The sequence below is a fragment of the Heterodontus francisci genome, chromosome 38, assembly GCF_036365525.1.
Source record: "Heterodontus francisci isolate sHetFra1 chromosome 38, sHetFra1.hap1, whole genome shotgun sequence".
Classification (NCBI taxonomy): domain Eukaryota; kingdom Metazoa; phylum Chordata; class Chondrichthyes; order Heterodontiformes; family Heterodontidae; genus Heterodontus; species Heterodontus francisci.
The window spans coordinates 43,936,345-43,956,088 of record NC_090408.1 but is presented as its reverse complement, the minus strand read 5'-3'; the positions used below and the strand labels follow the sequence as shown (position 1 = coordinate 43,956,088).

The following is a 19,744-nucleotide window of genomic DNA, read 5'->3' as shown; positions in this document are numbered from 1 at the left end:
GCATATTAAAGTACAATAATGTTCATATTAGGATATTAACACTTTATTGAGTATAATCTATGGTTGCATACACTCTAACCAGTGTACAAGCTTTTATGATTATCCAAAAAAGATAGTGTGAATTAAAAAAGCTGTAGTTCTATGCATTCCATTTTTTAAAAAAGAATTTTAGAAAATAATTTGTGTCTCTCTTGTATTTCAAAACCCAGAGAGATTTTCCAGTCCTCGTGATTACCTCTGCATGATAACCTTGCAGGGAGAAATAGTGCTTGGACATGTACCTATATTGAAGGGGATACTCTTCTCCATTAGGCAGGCTTGGAAGCTCAGGAGGTGTTATGAAAACCGTATGTTCACTTCTGTGAGACTCGTCCAATTCTATGAGATGCAAGTCATCTGGGCGCTCTGCATCCAACTGGTTTCGTACAAAAGGCAGAATTACTATCAAAAATCACACAACATACTTTGTTCAGAAGCAGATCCCCTGCATATTACCATATATAGATATTAGCATTGGTAGGAATTGATGGCAGGGAGGAAAATGAAATAAGAGCTCCAGCTGGAGCTTAATGTGTCACTTTTCACAGTGTTATGAAAGTGCTTCTGTTGTTTGTTAAAAATATTTTTTGAGGAATTCATAGTTAAACTGAAGAAATGTTGGGCCAGTTTTTTTTCAACAGGGTCTTCAAGAGGCCACTGAAAGAACTTGTTTGGCAACATTTACTGGCTGTCACATGACTCAAGTTTAAAATAGAACAGAAACCCTGGTAATTAGGGAAGATGCATGCAAAGAGGTGACAGGTCAGAAGGTGGACTTTCTGTTTCCGGCTTCACTTTTGAATTGTTTGGAGTTGGGATGAACTGTTTAAAAGGAGCTGGAGTTTTAAAAAATAAAACTGAAGGATAGAACCCCAGCTCAGTCCAGCCTGTTCCATCTCTTAAAAAGCCTGCAGAAAAAGGAACAGAACTTCCAAGGAGGAGATAATTCCCAAGGAAGGAGAGAAGATCACAATCCAGCTCAGCTTTCCAGCACCTCTCTAAAAGACCCTGAGAAGCCCACTGTGTCAACTCTTCTCCTCTCCTGTCTTTGAAGAAAAGCCTGCTAAATCAATTGTCAATGCCGCCTGAAAAGAACAGTTCAGAAATATCCCAGTGACCCGTCTACGTGTACTCAGAAGCCAGACTGTATGCCAGTTTTGGAACACAACATATCTCATCTGCTGTTTTCTTCAGGAATGAGCAAGTATTCAGCCCAAATGTTTTTTTGTCTGTAACAGAGCTCTAAACAAAAATCCCTTTGATTTTTCCAGTTAGGAACAGGAGTGGGCCATTCAGCCCATCGAGCATATCTCTCCATTCAATATGAGCATGGCTGATTATCCATTTCAATACCTTTTTCCCACACTATCCTTATATCCCCTTATGTAATTGGTATTTAGAAATCTGTTGATCTTTGCTTTAAACATACTCAATGACTGAGCTTCCAAAGCCCTCTGGGGTAGAGAATTCCAAAGATTCACAACCCTCTGAGTAAAGAATTTTCTCCTCATCTCTGTCTGAAGTAGCTTCCCCCTTATTTTGAAATTGTGTTCCCTGGTTCTAGACTCCCCAACCAGGGGAAACAGCTTACCTGCATCTACCCTGTCTATCCCTTTAAGTATTTTGTAGGTTTCAATGAGATCACCTCTCATTCTTCGAAACCCCAGAGAATACAGCCCCGGTTTCCCCGATCACTCTTCAACGGACAGTCCCATCATCCCGGGGACAAGTCTGGTGAACCTTTGTTGCACTCCCTCTATGGTAAGGGGACCAAAACTGCACACAGTACTCCAGGTGCAGTCTAACCAAGGTTCTATGCAACTGAAGCAAGATTTCACAGCTCCTGTACTCAAATCCTCTTGCGATAAAGGCTAATATACCATTAGCCTTCTTCATTGCTTGTTGCACCTGCATGTTAGCTTTGTGACTTATTGATAAGAACACCCCGGTCCCTTTGTACATCTACACTTTCTAATCTCTTACAATTTAAGAAATACTCTGCACATCTATTCCTCCCACCAAAGTGGATAACCTCACATTTTTCCATATTATATTCCATCTGCCACATTTTGCCCACTCACTACGTCTGTCCAAATCCCCCTGAAGCCGCTTTACATCTTCCTCACAACATACATTCCCACCTAGTTTTGTGTCACCTGCGAACTTGGAAATATTACATTTGATCCCCACATCCAAATCATTGATATATATTGTGAATAGCTGGGGCTCAAGCACTGATCCCTGCTGTACCCCACGAGTCACAGCGTGCCATCGCGAGAATGACCCGTTTTTTCCTGCTCTCTATTTTCTGCCTGTGAACCAATCCTTAATCCATGCCAATATATTATCTCCTATCCCATGTGCTTTAATTTTGCTAACCAACCTCCTGAGGGGGTCTTTATCAAAAGCCTTCTGAAAATCAATGTATACCACGTACACAGACTCCCCTTTATCAATTCTATTAGTAACATCTTCAAAAAACTCCCAACAGGTTCGTCAAACATGATTTCCCATTCATAAATCCATGTTGACTATGCCCAATCAGATCATTATTATCCAAGTGTCCATTTATCACATCCTTTAGAATAGATTCTAGCATTTTCCCAACAACTGATGTAAAGCTAACAGGTCTGTAATTCCCTGTTTTCTCTCTCCTTCCCTTCTTAAATAGTGGGGTGATACTTGCTGCCTTCCAATCTGCAGGAACAGTTCCAGAATCTATAGAATTTTGGAAGATGATCACCAATGCATCCACTATCTCCACAGCTACCTCTTTCAACAGTCTGGGGTGTAGAATATCAGGTCCTGGGGACTTATCAACCTTCAGCCCCATTAATTTCTCCAACACAACCACCTTCTTACTAACACTAATTTCCTTCAATTCTCCCTAATCCCTTGGATCTCTAATTCTGGGAGATTTCTTGTATCTTCCTCAGTGTAGACAGATACAAAGTAATCATTTAGCTTCTCTGCCATTTCTCTATTCCCCATTGTAAATTCTCCTGACTCTGCCTGTAATGGACCCACATTTGTCTTAGCCAAACCTTTCCTTTTTACCTACCTATAGATGCTTTTACAGTCCGTTTTTATGTTTTTTGCTGGCTTACATTCATATTCTATTCTCCCCTTCTCTATTAGTTTCTTCGTCCTCCTTTGCTGTATTCTAAAATCCTCCCAATCCTCAGGTTTACTATTATTTCTGGCAACTTTATAGGCCTTTTCTTTTAATCTGAAATAATCCTTAACTTCCTTTGTTATCCACGGTTGGTTGCCTTTACTTTTACGGTTTTTGTGCCTTGAAGGAATGTATAGTGCTGTAAACCAAATAATATTTCTTGAAAGACTATCCATTGCCTATGTACTGTCATACCTTTTAATGTATTTTCCCAATCCACCTCAGCCAGTTTGCCCCTCATACCTTCATAATTTCCTTTGTTCAAATTTAACACCCTGGCTTCAGACTGAACTACATCACTTTCAAACAGAATGTAAAATTCTAACATATAATGGTCACTCATCCCTAAAGGTTCTTTTACAACAAGAATATTAATTAGCCCTTTCTTATTACATAATATTAGACCTAAAATAGCCTGTTCTCTAGTCGGTTCCTCAACATACTGCTCTAGAAAACCATCCCTAACACACTCCAGAAACTCGTCCTCCACAGCATTAGTGCTCATTAGGTTTACCCAGTCTAAATGCAGATTGAAATCACCCATGATTACTGTATTACCCATGCTACAGGCTTCTCTAACCTCCTGATGAATACCATGCCCCACACTACCACTACTGTTTGGTGGCCCATAAAAAACTCCTAGCAATGTTTGCTGCCCCTTGCTGTTTCTTAGCTCCACCCAAACAGATTCCACATTTTGTTCTTCCAATCTGCGATCCTCCCTAACGTTCTGATCCCATCCCCTATTATCAGCGCAACCCCACCTCTTTTTCCTTTTTGCCTGTCCTTCCTAAATGTAGAATATCCTTGAATATTCAGTTCCCAGTCTTGGTCACCCTGTAGCCATGTTTCTGTCATGGCAATTAGATCATACTCATTTACCTCTATTTGTGCCTTTAAATCATCTACCTCGTTGCAAATACTACGTGCATTCAGGTAGAGTGCCCTTAACCTTGCCTTCTTGACATTATTCTGCATTCTAAGCCTAGTTGATGCTCGCCTTTGTTTCACCTGCCTTCTAATGTCACTTGCTACTTTTCTACCTCCTGTTACCAGCTTTACTTCCTTCCAAGTTGAGCTACCCCTCAGGTTCCCATCCCTCTGACAAGCTAGTTTAAATCCTCCCTGATAGCACTAACAAATCTCCCTGCGAGGATGCTCATTCCAGTCCTGTTAAGGTGTAGCCCGTCCATCTTGTTCAGGTCCCACCTGCCACAAAACCTCAGAAATCGGATTCCCTCCCTCCTACTCCAATTTTTCAGCCACATGTTCAATTGATCAATTCTCCTATTCCTATGCTCACTAGCACATGACACTGGGAATAATCCTGAGATTACTGCTTTGGAGGTCCTGCTTTTTAATTTCCTTCCTAACTCCTTAAAATCTGCTTTCAGGACCTCATCCCTCTTCCTACCTAGGTCATTGGTACCAATGTGGACCACGACCTCTGGCTGTTCACCCTCACCCAGAAGGATGTCCTGCAGCCGCTCCGTGACATCATTGACTCTGGCACCAGGGAGGCAACACACCATCCTGGAGTCATGTTTACTGCTGCAGGAATGCCTGTCTGATCCCCTGACTATCAAATCCCCTATCACTACTGCTCTTCCACTCATCTTCCTCCACTCCTGTGCAGCTGAGCCACTCGTGGTACCATGGACTTTGCTCTGGCTACACTTCCCTGAGGAACCATCGCTCTCACCAGTTTCCAAAATGGAAAACCGCTTAGCAAGCAAGATAGACTCAAGGGACAACTGCACTGCCTGCCTGGTACTCTTAGACTGCCTAGCGGTCATTCATTCCCTCTCTGCCTGCATGCCCCTAACCTGCGGTGTGACCACCTCCCTAAATGTGCTATCCATGGAGCCCACTGCCACGCAGATGCACAACAGTGACTCAGCCGCCGCTCGAGTTCTGAAACGCAGAGCTCAAGCTTCTGCAGCTGATGACACTTCCTGCAGATGTGTTCGTCTAGGACACGTGGTGCATCCATGACTTCCCACATACTGCAGGACGTACATTCCACCTGGCCGAGCTGACCTGCCATATTGTAACTTTAAAAACTTTTTATAATAATGAGAAGCAGGATAACTTACCAGTTACTCACCAATCAGCTTCTTCCCCTGTACCAAAAATAGAGGCAGCTACTAGAGGTTGAAAAAAGGTAGGAGAAAGAAAGAAAGGAGCCCCTGCCTCACGCACCAAATGCCCACTTTATACTCCGTGCACTCAAATTTATTTTTTTCTTAATTTACAGTTCCCCTCCTTACTGAACTCCCTCACTTTCCAAACTCCCCTCTTCACACTCTGTGCCCTCCAGCAGCACTCAATGCAGACAAGCAGCACTGAGAGTCTCATGAACTTATACTTCGAAAACAATGCTGGGCTGGATTTTATTCGGGCGCCGCGCTCTAAACTCAGCGGTCTTCCGACATGGAAGTGCCGCCGCACAGCCCCCGCGATATTATGCGCAGCGACTGATTTAAATAGAGGGGGCGGAGCAGCTGCCCCCAATGACGACCCCAGCAACGGCATCTGCCGCCACTGCGAAGGTGCCATTTTTAAAGGCCTTTAAACCCTTAACACATAATTACATTTTTTAACATGTAGTATACCCAAGATGATTTTAATAAATAATTAGGTGATAGAGGCCCTTCCCCAACCCCCACAATGGTCATTTCATTGCCCGATATTTGCAAAACTTGCCTTATCCCTACCCGAATTTTACCCCCCAACCTTCTAACTTTTGCCCTTCAACCCCTTCCCACCATCCCCATATCCAATAAAAAGTGACTTTCCCACTCCCGTACCCCAAAAATGTTTTCCTCCCCACCAGGTTCTCGCCTCGGAACTCCATACAGAGTTCCGAAGGTGGGCGAAGTATGAACGGCAGCTGTAAAATTGGCGTGGGATGGCCACCCCCTGCAAGAAGGGTCATTTACATCTACTTTAGGTTGATTTAAATATGTAAATGAAGTCCACGCCGCTAAACCGTGGGAGGGCCACACTGAAATCCCCCGCTGCCGGTAATACGCGGCGGGCCCTTCTCAACATCAGGGGTCGAGGCGGGTCTCTTCCCGCCGAATTTTACCAGCCTCCCCCTCCGCAACCCACGGTGTCGAGGGGCTGGTAAAATTCAGCCCGCTTTGTCAGCTCTGCAAGACCTCTGCTAGAACTCAGAAACCTGTTTAAGCTAGCTACCTAACTAACTAGCTACAGAGACTCAGTGTTTTCTATACCCCTATTTAAAACAGCAAGAAATCTAACTTACCTCTTAACTGAAACAGGAATTTCAATTAATTGCGAAATGTAAACAAAACAAAACTAGTCTTGAGAGAGTATCTCTCAAAATCCGCTCACTTACCAAATTCCCTTCTTCACACTTGGTGCAGACAAGCAGCACAGAATCACCTGAATTTATACTCTCCGGTTAACCGGAGTATATGTGTGTGAGAGTGTGAGGTGTTAAGGGAAAAAGGGAACTTTAAAATTTCAATCTGTGTGTTTATGCTTTACTTTATTACTGATTAAGACTTGTTTTACAATAAACTAATAATTTTGTTGTTCATTAAAACAAACCTGGTTAGCGTGCTTTATTCTGGGAAAAAAAGGAGTATATGGAGTCATACAGCACAGAAACAGGCCCTTCGGCCCATCATGTCTGTGCCGGCCATCAAGCACCTTATCTATTCTAATCCTATTTTCCAGCATGTGGCCCTTAACCTTGTATGCTATGGCATTTCAAGTGCTCATCTAAATACTTCTTAAATGTTGTGATGTTTCCTGCCTCTACCACCTCTTCAGGTAGTGCGTTCCAGATTCCAACCACCCTCTGGGTGAAAAATGTTTTCCTCAAATCCCCTCTAAACCTCCTGCCCCTTACCCTAAATCTATGCCCCCTGGCTATTGACCCCTCCGCTAAGGGAAAAAGTTTCTTCCTACCTAATCTATCAATGCCCCTCAATTTTGTATACCTCAATCATGTCCCCCCTCAACCTTCTCTGCTCTAAAGAACAAAGAAAATTACAGCACAGGAACAGGCCCTTCGACCCTCCAAGCATGCGCCAATCCAGATCCTCTATCTAAACATGTCGCCTATTTTCTAAGGGTCTGTATCTCTTTGCTTCCTGCCCATTCATTTATCTGTCTAGATACATCTTAAAAGACGCTATCGTGCCCGCGTCTACCACCTCCGCTGGCAACGCGTTCCAGGCACCCACCACCCTCTGCGTAAAAAACTTTCCACGCATATCCCCCCTAAACTTTTCCCCTCTCACTTTGAACTCGTGACCCCTAGTAATTGAATCCCCCACTCTGGGAAAAAGCTTCTCGCTATCCATCCTGTCTAAACCTCTCATGATTTTGTACACCTCAATCAGGTCCCCCCTCAACCTCCGTCTTTCTAATGAAAATAATCCTAATCTGCTCAACCTCTCTTCATAGCTAGCGCCCTCCATACCAGGCAACATCCTGGTGAACCTCCTCTGCACCCTCTCCAAAGCATCTACATCCTTTTGGTAATGTGGCGACCAGAACTGCACGCAGTATTCCAAATGTGGCCGAACCAAAGTCTTATACAACTGTAACATGACCTGCCAACCCTTGTACTCAATACCCCGTCCGATGAAGGAAAGCATGCCGTATGCCTTCTTGACCACTCTATTGACCTGCGTTGCCACCTTCAGGGAACAATGGACCTGAACACCCAAATCTCTCTGTACATCAATTTTCCCCAGGACTTTTCCATTTACTGTATAGTTCACTCTTGAATTGGATCTTCCAAAATGCATCACCTCGCATTTGCCCTGATTGAACTCCATCTGCCATTTCTCTGCCCAACTCTCCAATCTATTTATATTCTGCTGTATTCTCTGACAGTCCCCTTCACTATCTGCTACTCCACCAATCTTAGTGTCGTCTGCAAACTTGCTAATCAGACCACCTATACTTTCCTCCAAATCATTTATGTATATCACAAACAACAGTGGTCCCAGCACGGATCCCTGTGGAACACCACTGGTCATACGTCTCCATTTTGAGAAACTCCCTTCCACTGCTACTCTCTGTCTCCTGTTGCCCAGCCAGTTCTTTATCCATCTAGCTAGTACACCCTGGACCCCATGCGACTTCACTTTCTCCATCAGCCTACCATGGGGAACCTTATCAAACGCCTTACTGAAGTCCATGTATATGACATCTACAGCCCTTCCCTCATCAATCAACTTTGTCACTTCCTCAAAGAATTAAGGAAAACAACCCTAGCCTTTTCAGTCTCTTTTCATAGCTGAAATGCTCCAGCACAGGCAACATCCTAGTGAATCTCCTCTGCACCCTCTCCAGTGCAATCACATCTTTTCTACAGTGTGGTGACCAGAACTGTACACAGAACTCCAGCTGTGGCCTAACTAGGGTTTTATACAGCTCCATCATAACCTCTAAAATAAAAGCAAAATACTGTGGATGCTGGAAATCTGAAATAAAAACAAGAAATGCTGGAATCACTCAGCAGGTCTGGCAGCATCTGTGGAGAGAGAAGCAGAGTTAACGTTTCTGGCCAGTGACCCTTCTTCGGAACTAGCAAATATTAGAAATGTCAAAGGTTATAAGCAAGTGAGCCAGGGGTGGGGCAAGAGATAACAAAGGAGAAGGTGTAGATTGGACAAGGCCACATAGCTGACCAAGAGGTCATGGAGCAAAGGCAAACAATATGTTAATGGTGTGTTGAAAAACAAAGCATTAGTACAGATAGGGTGTTAACGGACTGAAGATTGAACAGCAGCAAGTACAAACATGAAAAAAAACAGTGGGTAAGCAAACTGAACAAATTACAATGAAATGAAATAAACAAAAGAAAAAAATTATAAAAAATGTAAAAAAGAAAAAACAACTAAAAATAAAAGTAAAATGGGGGGCCCGTCATGCTCTGAAATTATTGAACTCAATGTTCAGTCCGGCAGGCTGTAGTGTGCTTAATCGGAAAATAAGATGATGTTCCTCGAGCTTGCGTTGATGTTCAGTGGAACACTGCTGCAAGCCCAAGATAGAGATGTGAGCATGAGAGCAGGGGGGAGTGTTGAAATGGCAAGCAACTGGAAGCTCAGGGTCCTGCTTGCGGACTGAGCGGAGGTGTTCCGCAAAGCAGTCACCCAGTCTGCGTTTGGTCCCCCCAATGTAGAGGAGACCACATTGTGAGCAGCGAATACAGTATACTACATTGAAAGAAGTACAAGTAAATCGCTGCTTCACCTGAAAGGAGTGTTTGGGGCCTGGGATAGTGAGGAGAGAGGAGGTAAATGGGCAGGTATTACACCTCCTGTGATTGCAGGGGAAGGTGCCCTGGGACGGGGACGAGGTGGTGGGGGTAATGGAGGAGTGGATCAGGGTGTCGTGGTGGGAACGATCCCTTCGGAATATTGACAGGTGAAGGGAGGGGAAGATGCGTTTGGTAGTGGCATCACGCTGGAGGTGGCGGAAATGGCGGAGGATGATCCTTTGGATATGGAGGCTGATGGGGTGGAAAGTGAGGACAAGGGGAACCCTGTCACGGTTCTGGGAGGGAGGGGAAGGGGTGAGGGTAGAGGTGCAGGAAATGGGCCGGACACGGTTGAGGGCCCCGTCAACAACAGTGGAGGGGAATCCTCAGTTGAGGAAAAAGGAGGTCATATCAGAAGCACCGTCATGGAAGGTGGCATCATCAGACCAGATGCATCGGAGACGGAGAAACTGGGAGAATGGAATGGAGTCCTTACAGGAGGTAAGGTGTGAAGAAGTGTAGTCCAGGTAGCTGTGGGAGTCGGTGGGCTTATAATGGATATTAGTAGACAACCTATCTCCAGAGATGGAGACAGAGAAGTTGCGAAAGGGAAGGGAAGTGTCAGAGATGGACCATGTAAAGGTGAGAGAAGGATGGAAATTGGAAGCAAAGTTGATAAAGTTTTCCAGTTCTGGGCAGGAGCAGGAAACGGCACCGATACAGTCATCAATGTACCGGAAAAAGAGTTGGGGGAGGGGGCCTGAGTAGGACTGGAACAAAGAATGCTCGACATATCCCACAAAAAGACAGGCATAACTAGGACCCATGCGGGTACCCATAGCAGCACCTTTTACTTGAAGGAAGTGAGCGAAGTTGAAGGAGAAGTTGTTCAATGTGAGAACAAGTTCAGCCAGGCGGAGGAGGGTGGTGGTGGATGGGGACTGGTTGGGTCTCTGTTCAAGGATGAAGCGGAGAGCCCTTAAACCATCCTGGTGTGGGATGGAGGTGTAGAGCGATTGGACGTCCATAGTGGAGAGGAGGCGGTTGGGACCAGGAAACTGGAAATTGTCAAAATGACGTAGGGTGTCAGAAGAGTCACAGATGTAGGTGAGAAGAGACAGGACCAGCGGAGAAAAGATAAAGTCAAGATACGAAGAAATAAGTTCAGTGGGGCAACAGCAGGCTGACACAATGGGTCTGCCGGGACAGTCCTGTTTGTGGATTTAGGGAAGGAGGTGGAAGCGGGCTGTCTGGGGTTGCTGGACTATGAGGTTGGAAGCTGTAGACAGAAGATCTCCAGAGGAGATGAGGTCAGTGACAGTCCTTTGGACAGTGGCTTGATGTTCGGTGGTAGGGTCATGGTCCAGAGGGAGGTAGGAAGAGGTGTCTGTGAGTTGGCGTTGAGCTTCTGCAAGGTAGAGGTCGGTACGCCATACAACAACAGCACCACCCTTGTCTGCAGGTTTGATGACCATGTCGGGGTTAGACCTGAGAGAAGGGAGTGCCTCAAGTTCAGAGGGGGACAGGGTAGAGTGAGTGAGGGGGGCAGAGAAATTGAGATGCCCAATGTCTCGCTGACAGTTTTCAATGAAGAGATCAAGAGCAGGTAAGAGGCCAGGGGGAGGGGTCCAGGTAGAGGGAGAATGCTGGAGGCGGGTGAATGGGTCTGCTGGTCGGGGGGAGGACTCCTGGTCAAAGAAGTGAGCCCGGAGACAGAGGCGACAGAAGAGGAGCTCAACGTCATGCCGAGCGCGAAATAGGGTGAGGTCAGAGAGTATAGTGAATACACGGCAAGGGGTCAGATCAGAAGGGGTGGGGTCAGAGGGAAGTGAAGCGGAAGGAGCATCTGCTGGAGCTTGCGTTCCTTGACATCTGAAAGGAAAAAAAAAAGTTTTTTGTTAATGCGTCGGATGAGACGAAAGATGAAATGAAACTGCGGATTAGAACAGCTTTGAGATAAGGTGAGGCGGTGCTGCTGGAGAGAGAGGTTCAGTGTGTGCATGTGGCGGCGTATAGCACTGAGTGTGGATCGCAGGATGCGGCGAGAGTAGCAGTCCGAGGAATGGTGCATTTCTCGGAGACACCTGTAATCCTGGGTGGATTCAAAACATGATGGGTGAAAATGCAGTTGGAATCCACGTGGAATAAGTCGGAGCCGGAGGGAGTCACTGAGGAAGGAGATGTGGCTGTGAAAACGAGTTTTGGTAAACATATTGTTTGCCTTTGCTCCATGACCTCTTGGTCAGCTATGTGGCCTTGTCCAATCTACACCTTCTCCTTTGTTATCTCTTGCCCCACTCCTGGCTCACTTGCTTATAACCTTTGACATTTCTAATATTTGCTAGTTCCGAAGAAAGGTCACTGACCCGAAACGTTAACTCTGCTTCTCTTTTCCCAGATGCTGCCAGACCTGCTGAGTGATTCCAGCATTTCTTGTTTTCATTCCATCATAACCTCCCTGCTCTTATATTCTATGCCTCGGCTAATAAAGGCAAGTATTCCATATGCCTTCCTAACCACCTTATTTACCTGTGCTGCTGCCTTCAGTGATCTATGGACAAGTACATCAAGGTCCCTCTGTACTTTCTAAGGTCCTACCATCCATTGTATATTCCCTTGCCTTGTCAGTCCTCCCAAAATGCATCACCTCACACTTCTCAGGATTAAATTCCATTTGCCACTGCTCCGCCCATCTTACCAGCCCATCTATATCGTCCTGTAATCTAAGGATTTCTTCCTCACTATTTATGACACCACCAATTTTCGTGTCATTCGCAAACTTATGATTGACTGTAATCGGCAAGTGGGAAAATTTAATTATATGTTGTGAGCTGTGGAGAAGTCGAACTAGAATAAACAGTGCACTCCACCCGGTCATAACAACAATTTCGACATGTCAGATATTTTGTGTGACTAAGGTAACAGATTGGAGCTGTACTGTCACAACTTCTGGTGATTCTAGCTGAATTCTAGGATGAAGAGAACAACCTAGTGTGAGTTTGTAGAGAGAAGGGCCCATTAGCTGCTTAGTAGCTTTTCTCAATAAACTACATACCTCACCCCATCCTCGTCATGTGTGTTACAGGAACACGTGACTCCTCTACCATTTTGTTAGACATGACAGTTCTTTTTAATCCAATTCCCTGTCCTTTTTCCATGTCCATTATCTTTTCTTCTCAATTGATATTGCATTTATGGCTATGACCCTTTGAAAGAGAGAGGGAGAGGGAGAGTGGGACCAGAGAGCAGTTTAAAAGAGCGGCAGCGAGAGAGAAAGAGAACAGTTCAGGCCAGGCCACCAGAGTGGACCGACCTCATTCTGGGGGGGGGGAGCGGGGTGGAATTCAAAGTGTGACATCACAGGAAAATAGGCAGTTGATCGGTTCGTGAGCTTTTTTATCGTTTATCTTTCAAAACTCGGGTAATTTTACTAATTGTAAGGTTTTATTTACTAATAGTAATAAAGCTTAATAGATTGGCTGGTGAATATTTCCTATTAATTAATTAAGTAAATAATTAATTAGTTATTTAAAACACAATCAGGATGACAAGGCAGGTGATGTGTTGCAGCTGTGGTATGTGGTAGCTCATGGACACCAGTGTGATCTACGGCAAACATGTCTGCAGTAAGTGTCTGAGGCTCGAGGAGCTTCAGCTCAGAGTCAGTGAGCATGAGGCTGAGCTACAGACACTAATGCATCAGGGAGGTGGTGGTTGGGGGCGAAGGGATGGTGGTCGGGAGGGGGCGGAGGGGTGGTGTTTGGTGGGGGGCAGGAGGCTGGTGGTCGGAGGGGGCCAGGGGATGGTGGTCGGAAGGGGATGGTGGTCGGAGGGTGCAGGGGAATGGTGGTCGGGGGGGGGGGGGGGCAGGGGGCTGGTGGTCGGGGAGGGGCAAGGGGGGTGGTGGTCGGGGGGGAACGGGGGTTGGTGGTCGGGGGGGGGGCGGGTAGTGGTCCGGGGGGACGGGGTGCTGGTGGGCGGGGTGGTACTGGTGGTTGCGGGGTGGGGGGGGGTGGTGGTTGCGGGGTGGGGGGGGGTGGTGGTGGTTGCGGGGTGGGGGGGGGTGGTGGTTGCGGGGTGGGGGGGGGGGGGGTGGTGGTTGCGGGGTGGGGTGGTGCTGGTTACCTGGACACTTTTGCTCCAGAAGGCAGTCACACCCCATAGGGTAGCGCCTTCTGATTTGGTCAGTGCTCAGGGACAGGAGGGTGTGCCTGTGAGTGAGGCAGGTAAGGTGGTCGAGTGAGGCAGGTAAGGGGATCAAGGAGGCAGAAGTGGAGGTGTCTCAGCCCTTGTGGTTACTTAGTGATCAAGGTTGGGAAATAAATATTCCAAGGCACATAATATTTCAGAAAGACAGACAGAATAGTAAAGGAGGAGGGGTAACACTGATGATAAAGGATGACATAAGGGTATTAGCAAGAATGGATCTGGCCTCAGAAGATCATGAAGTAGAATCAGTTTGGGTGGAAATAAGGAATAGCAAGAATCAGAAAACACTGGTGGGGGTCGTTTCTTGGGCCATAAACTGTAGTTATACCGTTGGACAGAGCATTAAGCAAAAAATTATTGGAGCTTGTAACAAAAGCAATGCAATAATTGTGGGAGGTTTTAATCTTCGTACAGACTGGGACAATAAAATTGGCAGGAGTGGTCTAGAAGTTGAGTTTGTAGAATGTTTTCGGGACAGTTTCTCAGAGCAATACATTGTGGAGCCAACTAGGGATAAAGCTATCTTGTGTAATGAAGCAGGGTTAATTAGCAATGTCACAGTAAAAGATCCACTGGGAAACAATGATCATAATAGCATTGAATTCCAAGTTCAGTCTAAAAGTGACATGCTCCAATCACAAACAAGCATCTTAAACTTAAACGAAGCCAATTACGTAGGCATGAGGGGAGAACTGGCTAAGGTAAATAGACTAAAAAGTATGGTGGTAAATGAACAGTGGGAAACCTTCAAGGAAACAATTCAAAATGTTCAACAAAAATACATTCCTTTGAAAAACAAAAACCAGGTCAAGAAGACCCATCCGTGGCTCATTCAGGAAGTTAAAGACAGTATTACATTAAAAGAAAAGGTTTACAATGTTGCACAAAAGAGTAGCAAGACTGAGGATTGGGAGTGTTTTAGAAACTAGCAAAGGGCCACCAAATAGTTGATAAAGAAAAAATAGAATGAGAGTAAACTAGCCAGTAACATAAAAACAGATTGTAAGAGCTCATAAAGGTATATCAAAAGGAAGAGAGTAGCTAAAATAAACGTTGATCCCTTGGAAGCAGAGACAGGAGAAATTATCATGGGGAATGAGGAAAAGGCAGAGGCACTGAATAAATATTCTGTGTCAGTCTTCACAGTAGAAGACACATGTTCCATACCAAAAATAGACAATAACCTAAGAGCAAAAAGGCATGAGGAAATTAAAGAAGTTTATATCAGCAGAGAAAAAGTATTGGAGAAACCTAAGGGACTAAAATCTGACAAATCTCCAGGACCTAATGGCTTATACCCTAGGGTTTGAAAAGAGAGCTGCAGAGATAGTGGATGCGCTAGCTATGATTTTCCAAAATTCCTTAGATTTGGGAACAGTCCCATCAGATTGGAAGTTGGCAAAAATGTTACACTGCTTTTCAAGAAAGGAGGGAGAAGGAAAACAGGCCAGTTAACCAAACCTCAGTTGTTGTGAAAATGCTGGAATCTATATTAAGATAGTCTTAACAATGCACTTAGAAATGCACAGCATGATTAGAGCATGTCTACATGGTTTTACTAAAGGGAAATCTTGTTTGACAAATTTATTAGAGTTTTTTGAGGATGCAATTAGTTGGGTAGATAAAGGGGAACTAGTAGATGTAGTATACCTGGATTTCCAAAAGGCATTCGATAAAGTGCCACACAAAAGGTTAATTGGCAAAGATAAGGGCTCATGGAGATGGGGGTAATATATTAGCATGGATAGATGATTGGTTAACAGACAGAGAGGAACGAGTGGGCATAATGGAGCATTTTCAAGTTGGCAGGCAGTAAATAGTGGAGTGCCACAAGGATCAGTGCTGGGGCCTCAGCTATTTACAATCTGTATTAATGACTTAGATGAAGAGACAGAGAGTAATGTATCTAAGTTTGCTGATGATACAAAGGTAGATGGAAAGGCAAGCTGTGGAGAGGGCATAGAGAGGTTGCAAAGAGATGTAGACAGGTTAAGTGAGTGGGCAGCAAGATGGCAGATGGAGTATAACGTAGGGCGAAGGCACTGAGTTCTGATGAGAGAATGGATACCATTGGATTATATTGTCTGGAGGAGGGTTGATCTGATTACAGATGCTTAAAATGCTGGAACTCGCTGCCTATTTGCTTCATTTTCTCATAATCCTTTGTGTAACAAGTTTTTCCTGTATTCACTTTTCACTGGCTTAGTTCAAATCCTCAGACTGTGTCCCTTTGTTCTGGGTTCCCCTACAAGAGAGAACACTCATGTCCTATTTACCCTGTCAATTCCCTTCTTTAATCAGTCAATATGGCACAGAAGAAGACCATTCAGCCCATAGAGTTCATGTTGGCTCTCTGTAGAACAATCCAGTCAGTCCCATTTCCCCACTCTTATTGCCACAGCCCTGCAAGTTTATTTCTCTCAATTGCCTATCCAATTTCCTTTTGAAATCATTGATTGCCTCCTCTTCCACCACCCTCATAAGCAGCGAGTTCCAGCATTTTAAGCATTTGTAATCAGAAAAACCCTCCTCCAGACAATATAATCCAGTGGTATCCATTCTCTCATCAGAACTCAGACCCTTCGCCCCAGGTATCATGATGAACTGTTGCTGGACTTTCTTCAAAGCCTGTATATCCTTCCTAATGTTAGAAAGTAGGTGGTATGCCTTTTTAACACAAGTAGTACTACCACCATAGCCAAGCATTCCATTACCTTTTTGTTACAGCAATAGGCAGAATGGAAAAAATGTATGAGTCTCTTCCATACATCAGAACTGAGGCTATATCTCTCTACACTGTAATAAAGTAGTTTTTAAAAAAAAATTGTTTCACATTCAACACACAATGCATCAGTCTATTACTTCAGACTAGCTTATGACCTGAGTTTATAATTGTGTTTGAAACATAGGAATGTGCAAACCAGCAAACACCATTATCTTCTTGCAATTTGTTTCTAGAATTTGTAATCAAGTTATACATTTCATCAGCGTGTTGGGTCAGCAGTTATCTACATTGGCAACTGTGCGTGATGTTTGTAAGAATAACTATCTCTTTCAACATGACTGCCCACTTTATAGACAACATCAGAACTGAGCACCTTCAGGTCAAGAGTAACCAACAGCTAAACTGGTATTCTCGAAGTCTCAAACTCTTAACTAGGACAAATGAATTTGATCCCCGCTTCAATAACAATCCCCTTTATGGTGAGTCTTACTTGGAAAACATTATGAAAAATAAACCATTCATATCCAGATTGGCATGAGGCGTTTCACTTCATTACCTTGAAATCTAAGAAAGGGACCTTCTCGCTGCAATATGGGATTGGTATTCATACTGCTCTGTGTGTTAGAGGAGCTATTGAGGATCTGCAAGTGCTCAATGTAATGTCATTTCTATAATTATGCCCACTGGAATGCGGCAATGCCAAACTAACAGTGCTTGGTCATCTCAGAAAGAGCCCTCCATTTCATTTCTTGGCAATGGAATCCAATCCATTCCAAAGGAGAACAATGTTCTAATGCTTCATCATTGTGTCTCAGATACAATTATGTTTTGAATACTTTACACCACCCAGGTCTCACCTTCTCATCAAGACTGCTGGCATCATTTAACCACATCATATATTACAGAGTACATATACAGTAAACAGATATTAAGAGTTTTATTGTACTGCCAGGAAACTTAAAGAAGCCAAAGCAAAATACTGCGGATGCTGGAAATCTGAAATAAAAGGGTCACTGACCCGAAACGTTAACTCTGCTTCTCTTTCCACAGATGCTGCCAGACCTGCTGAGTGGTTCCAGCATTTCTTGTTTTTATAACTTAAAGAAGCATACCTATCAGTATCAATCATGGTGAGATATTTTTCTTTCTCCCATCTTGAACTGAGAAGACTGTGGAGGGACTTGTTAGAAATGTTTGGGATGACAAAAGGAACAGCAAAGTAAATATAGATTTTTTTAATTATTAGCTAAATTAAAGACAAGCAACCAGAATGTCAAGATAAACACTAGATAAAGGGGATAAAACCAAAAATCTGAAATAAAAACAAAGTGTTGGAAATACTCAGCAGGTCTGGCAGCATCTGTGGAGAGAGAAGCAGAGTTAACGTTTCAGGTCCGTGACCTTTCATCAGAATTTCTGATGAACGGTCACAGAGGTGAAACATTAACTCTACTTCTCTCTCCACAGATGCTGCCAGACCTGTTGATTATTTCCAGCACTTTCTGTTTTTATACCAGATAAAGGGGAGATGAAAAAATCTTTTTAAAACATTGAAATGTGACATACATAGCTGCAAGTGGCAATTAATTGATTACAGCATTTAGAAAGGCACCGAATAACTCCTTAAAGAATTTGAAAAGATATATGAAGAAAATTGGGAAATGGGTAGAGAGACAGAGAACGCAGAAAGATGGGACACTAAAATCTGTCCACCTGAGAGACTTCGACTCAATGCAGGCAAAAAGAGAATAACCCCCCTCCCTGGCTCAAATTTCTAAATCTCGGAGTACTGGCCTGGTTTTCTTTTTCCTCAGATGTTCTCCCCATCTCAGTTAAGAGACACCAGGTCATTACTCATCAACTCCTTCTCATCTCTCTTTCCTTCCTCCATCTCCAATGACAGAATTGGAGATCTGAAAGTTACAATGTCTACAGTGATATTCATGAAGCTTTTTAAATACTGTTCCATGGATATGGCTCGGGCCACCAGACTGCTGAATTTTGCTCCAGCCAAAATCATTTCTAATTTACAAGGATGTGCACCTCACTTTGGGGAAGCAGGCAAAGGAAAACAGCAAAGTCAGGAAAGCAGATAATGGCATGTTTGAAATTATAATTATAGCTAGCAGTGAGAGAAAGGGGTTGTTTAGATTTCTTTGTCTTCAGCAGTCATATATTGCACTGTTAAGAGTGAGGATTTAAAGGGCCAGTTTTCAGGCCGTTAGGCAGGTTCAATTCCTAAAGCAATCCTTATAGAGGATTCCACAGGAATCCCGGTACATTACTGGCTACTAGATCGGCAGTGCATTTTAAATTATATTGTTTCTACACAAGTACTAACATTTATTACAAGTGATGATCACATATCAATAATTTGTAGCAATACATTGGATCAATTCTTATGCTACTGATTCCTTCATCCACAAATATGGTTAAATGTTTCACAAAGATGTTTATATAATCATATCTCAAAGAGACGGCAGACCTTTTGAAAACAAACAGAGGGGCAGACTTGTTTAATAGTTATGAGGTGTCCAAATGATACTCATATCATATATGTCACAGGAAACTCGGCAGTGGGCATTCCAATACAGCCTCTCATCCGTATGTTAAGCAGCCACGGCATATGTTTTTGCTTAAGGCCAGCTGAAGAAATAAAAGCACAGATATCCATTTGGCTGCCTTTTTAAATTGACTAAACAGATTTTATGTTCATTGGGCTCATTTGATGAAGTAAAGCATAATTCTGAGCCAGGTCACTGGTTTCTAATACAGTTCTCTGTAGACAATGAAAACCATCTAACAAATCTTACCCTCACCCTCTACAGAGAAAAAAAGCTTGGCTCCAACACAGCAAGATCTCATTAAGAGAATAAAAGTCCACCAACTGACTGGAATGCAATAAAGCTCTACTATAAAACATGTCAGAATATTAGAAAGTGAGGCACTTTATTTTTGGCATCAAGACATGACTAAATGTGCTTTCATAGCTAAAACGGATATAGGTCATAAGGGAATGCTTATGAAATTGCTGAATTTTTAAAGCATTCAAGAAGCTTTTATTTGGAGGATGAATGCAGAGGACATTAGGTTCACTGGCAATGATCCTTTAGATTCGGAGAATGGCAGGTGACCTACTTTTCCCCTTCAATCTCACCCGAGGTTAAACAACAAAGGCGAGAAAGAATTTCTCCGAACACTAAATGGAGAGCAAGCTTCAGCACTTCACCCAAAGTATAGCTTTACAAGTAAATTAGCATTTCACTAGTGTAACTCCAAATATATTAGCAAAGTTTCTTGATCTGTTGGTTTGCATTTAGGCAGCAGTTTGTATAGGGTACGA

At 43.8% G+C, this 19,744-nt stretch overlaps 1 protein-coding gene across 13 annotated transcripts in view; it reads right to left on the bottom strand.

The window, feature by feature from the left end:
• The window catches only part of dennd4a (DENN/MADD domain containing 4A), a 202,499-nt gene that overhangs the window by 78,287 nt on the left and 104,468 nt on the right, over positions 1-19,744 (bottom strand). For all 13 annotated transcript variants that reach the window (XM_068018271.1, XM_068018275.1, XM_068018270.1 and 10 more), the window contains one exon: positions 282-415. In XM_068018271.1, coding sequence (XP_067874372.1) covers positions 282-415 — 134 coding nt within the window. The remainder of the gene's footprint in view (positions 1-281; positions 416-19,744) is intronic.